This window comes from Nicotiana attenuata, chromosome 5 (assembly GCF_001879085.1).
Source record: "Nicotiana attenuata strain UT chromosome 5, NIATTr2, whole genome shotgun sequence".
Taxonomy (NCBI): Eukaryota; Viridiplantae; Streptophyta; class Magnoliopsida; order Solanales; family Solanaceae; genus Nicotiana; species Nicotiana attenuata.
The window spans coordinates 9083997-9088769 of record NC_031993.1 but is presented as its reverse complement, the minus strand read 5'-3'; the positions used below and the strand labels follow the sequence as shown (position 1 = coordinate 9088769).

At 42.9% G+C, this 4773-nt stretch overlaps 1 protein-coding gene across 1 annotated transcript; it reads left to right on the top strand.

Moving 5' to 3' along the window:
* Positions 2949-3377, top strand: LOC109225944 (RNA-directed DNA polymerase homolog). The gene has a single exon (XM_019390752.1). It carries the CDS (start codon positions 2949-2951, stop codon positions 3375-3377), a length of 429 nt encoding a protein of 142 aa, XP_019246297.1.

Below are 4773 nucleotides of genomic sequence, written 5' to 3'. Positions count from 1 at the left end.
ATACCTTGTAGCCTCCTGCTTATAAGTGTGGTGCATAACACACGCATAAACAAGACTCTACTAGACACGGCTTGTAGACTCCCTAGGACAAAACTGCTCTGATACCACTTTTGTCATGCCCCGAGCCTGGGGGCGAGACCGGCACCCAGTGCCTCACCTATCCTTGCGTATCACTTGCGACTAAGAGACTCTGAACATGTAATGTAATACTTTGGACATGGGCCACACCTCAAGATAATGTGCGATGCAAAATGTAAAAGTGAATAGAGACTAACGCTGACTAAATGTCAACATAAAGCTGGGCCGGCAAGGCCATCATAATTACTACAACTGACAAGCCAACAAAATATAAGTACAGGGCCTACAAGCCCAACATACTGCACTAACTGACATGATATGTCTACAAGCCTCTACTGATAGATGTACTGTGATTGGAACAAGGCCCCGACCTACCCTTAACCTATCTACATATATGCACAAGATGTACATCAAACTTCTAGACCCGGCAACTCCGAAAGATGGGGAGCTTACCGATAAAGCTGAACTCGGGCAACACCTACTGAGGAGGTCTACCCGTTTGTCTGTCTAAACCTGCACGCATGAAATATAGCGCCCCCAAAAAGGGACGTCAGTACGAAATAATGTACCGAGTATGTAAGGCAATATACTGAAAGTTGAAACTGAACTGATAATATAATAATTGAAAGTAACTGGGAGTCAAAGAAAATCTGAAGATATGATCATCTGCTGATACTGACTCAACTCTCTCAATATAGTGAGTAAAATAGCTGTCCGGCCCTATAAGGCTCGGTATTTATATATAACTGCTCTGCCGTAATAGGCTCGCTCATACGCGCTCGGCCATACTAGGCTCTGTATCTCGACCAATTGGGCTCGCTCATAGGCGCTCAGCCACAGTAGGCTCGGTATATAACTTACCATCTGATCAGAGGTTGCCCAATAGGGGCCTGCCCATCGATTATAGCTCGATGGTAATGAAAATACTCTAATACTGTATATATAAAATCTCTGCTCTCTTGACTGGAAGAAGGAAATACTCAATTGAATATGAAGTCCCGATAAGGAGAATATTGTAACTTACAAAACTAGGAAAATATACGTAAATTCCGGGACATGAATTTTTCTTTATGCCTCGTTATCAAACTTGTGTAATTACTGGGATCATGCAAAATGAAGTAAGGGCTTAGTCTTAACATACTTGGAGTAGGGAAAATCCGTATGATATTCTTTAGAAAGATTGCACCGTACGCCCTTAGAATCGCAAAATCTCACGTTGCTAAGGTGATAAGAAATCTCGTTGGATTGAGGTTGCTATCGTTGGAATCCTTGTAGGAATTGGTTGAAGGTGTTATGAATTCCTCTTTATATAATTTTAACGTCTGTCAAATACATTCAAGACTGTCCCTTATGGGGACATCCAATTGAAAAAAGAATACTTCCAATACTCAATATACTAAAGACAGTCGAAGCTTACAAAGGGAAGTTAAAAGAAAAGGTCTTAGTATGAGTTTTAAAGAAAAAATCTTGATATTTATGACAGATATTCCAATAAGTACGAAATGATTCTCCGTTAGTTCAGTTCCTATTTCAAGTAATCAAAATCTAATTCATGCCCTCGAAACTACGTGTGTCGTGCAGAGTTTTGTATTTAACACCTTAGAATGATGTCAAAAAGCCAACTTCTATGTCTTTACACGTAGAAACATGCAGTGCTTGTATTTAACAAATTAGTTTGCCACATACCCTATAATGACTAAGAGTCATATGTATAGGTAGTGGCTTGCTGCCACATGGTGGTTTAATTTTATCCAACAAATAATTAATTAATTAACTAGGTGATATCCCGCTACCCGGTAATTAATCAATTATCCGCATAATTAAGAATTATCTCAAATTACTTAAAATTCTACTTATTTTTGATACACTTTATACATCATACTAATATGGTCATATGGTACCTTGTATGGTACTAGTCCATAAATATCGGGTATTATTGCTCGGCCCGTATTTTATCTCAACATGCCAAACTTGGACGAAAATTCAATTTCCTTGACTTGCTTCCTCTCTCACCTTCACGAATTTACTCATCACTTATTTGAAATAGCATAATCCTTATAATATCCAAATAATATTTTCCTTGGACTGATGTCAATTACCTTACGACAAATTCAATGTACAATACTACAGGGTGCAACATCATCGTAATTTAATACTGCAAAGTGTAACATCATCGTAATGTAATACTGCAAGGCGTAACATCATCGTAATATAATACTGCAGGATGAAATATCGATGTAATATTGCGGGGCATAACACAATAACAAGTCCGCTCGTGCAATGGTGGATACTGGAGCAACTCATAATTTCGTGACTGGGGTTGCTGCAAAGAGACTAGGATTGAAGCTTGCTCCAACCAACTCCCCCGTTAAGACCGTGAATGTTGAGTTACAAAATGCTAGTGGGGTAGCTATGGAGTTGGTGTCAAATTGGGAACTTGCAAAGGTATGACAAACTTTACCATAACCGCTATGGATATCTTTGACATCATACTGGGGCAAGAGTTCTTTAGACATTGTCATACTTTGATCGACCCCTACCTCTAATGTCTCTTGGTTATGGAACGGGAAGGAGCTTGCATGGTACCTACAGTGACTTTGCCACACGAACAGATCCAAGCACAACTCTCAGTTACGAAGGTTGTCAAGGGGATCAAGAAGGGGGAGTCAACGTTCGTGGCAATCATTGCAAGTCTAGAGGAAGACAAGAGTTTTCAAGAGACGCTGCCACCTTGCATAGAGGAGTTGCTTGAGAAATATAAAGATGTCATGCCCGAGTAGTTGCCTAAGAACTTGCCGCCTAGGCGAGAGGTGGATCAGTAGATTGAGTTTGAGCCAGGGGCTAAGCCACCCACATTCGCCCCATATCATATGGCACCGCACGAGATAGAGGAGCTCAGGAAACAATTGAAAGAGTTGTTGGATGCTGGTCACATTTGCCCATCAAAGGCACCTTTCGGCGCACCGGTATTGTTCCAGAAGAAGAAGGATGGATCGTTGTGCTTGTGCATAGACTACCGAGCACTTAATAAGGTCACAGTGAAGAATAAGTACCCGATCCCGCTCATTGTTGACTTGTTCGATAGACTTGGGCAAGCCAAGTACTTTACCAAGGTGGATCTTCGCGAGGGCTACTACCAGGGTCGCATTGCGGAAGGGGATGAGCCAAAGATAGCATGTGTGACGATATATGGAGCCTTTGAGTGGTTGGTGATGACCTTCGGCTTAACCAATGCACCGGCCATATTTTGCACCCTTATGAACAAGATTTTTCATCCCTACCTTGATCATTCGTGGTAGTCTACCTAGATGACATAGTCATCTATAGTAACACCTTAGAGGAACATATGGAGAACTTAAGGAAGGTTTTCCAAGTCTTGCGGGAGAATGAGCTATACATCAAGAGTGAGAAGTGCGAGTTTGCACAATCAAAGGTGCACTTCTTGGGCCATGTCATTAGAAATGGCGAGCTACGCATGGACGAGGCTGAGGTACGTGCTATCCAAGAATGGGAGGCACCTATAAAGGTAACTGAGTTGAGATCCTTCCTTGGCCTTGTTAACTACTATCTTCGGTTCATCAGTGGCTACTCAGCAAAGGCCGCACCATTGACTGAGTTGCTAAAGAAGAACAAGCCATGGGTTTTTGGACAGAGCATTGTCAAAAGGCGTTTGAAGGCCTTAAGGCAGATGTCATAAAGGAGCCAGCCTTGGCGTTACCTGACTTTGCCAAGACATTTGAGGTGCACACAAATGCCTCTGACATTGCCATTGGGGGTGTCCTGATGCAAGATAAGCATCCCATAGCATTTGAGAGCCGCAAGTTAAATAAGACGGAGCGGCGTTACACGGTGCAAGAGAAGGAGATGACTGTCCTTGTGCATTGCCTTCGTACATGAAGACATTATTTACTCTGGTCGAGGTTTGTGGTCAAGACTGACAATGTGGTTACTAACTACTTTCAGACGCAGAAGAAGCTCACCAAAACAGGCTAGGTGGCAGGATTTCTTAGCCGAGTTTGATTATGTGCTGGAGTACAAGCCGGGCAAAGGTAACGTTATAGCCGATGCTTTGAGCCGGAAAGCCGAACTTGCTGCCATCACTTCAGCAAGTTGGTACATTCGTGAAGCTACAAAAGAAGGCGTGCAACATGATCCATCAGCCAAACAACTTATCGAGTTAGACAACCAAGGCAAAACGAGACGTTTTTGGGTAGAAGATGGCCTACTACTTACCACGGGTCGGCGGGTCTACGTGCCTATGTTTGGAGACATTAGACGGCGTATCATAAGGGAGAGTCATGACACAATGTGGGCTGGTCATCCAGGTCAATGTCGCAATAGGGCCTTGGTTGAGTCAGTCTACTATTGGCCACGCATGCGAGATGACATAGAATGTTATGTGCAGACTTATCTCGTATGTCAGCGGGACAAGGTTGAGCAACAACATCCCGGAGGACTTTTGGAGCCGCTACCAGTTGCAGAATGTCCATGGGAGAGCGTGACTATGGACTTTATCACTTGCCTACCGAAGTCTGACGGTTATGGTACTATTATGGTAGTCGTGGATAGATTTTCCAAATATGCCACCTTCATGCCCGCCTCACCAGGTTACACAGCCAAGGAAGCCGCCAAGCTATTCTTTAAGAACATGGTGAAGTATTTGGGCTTACCAAGGCATATTATCAGTGATCGAGA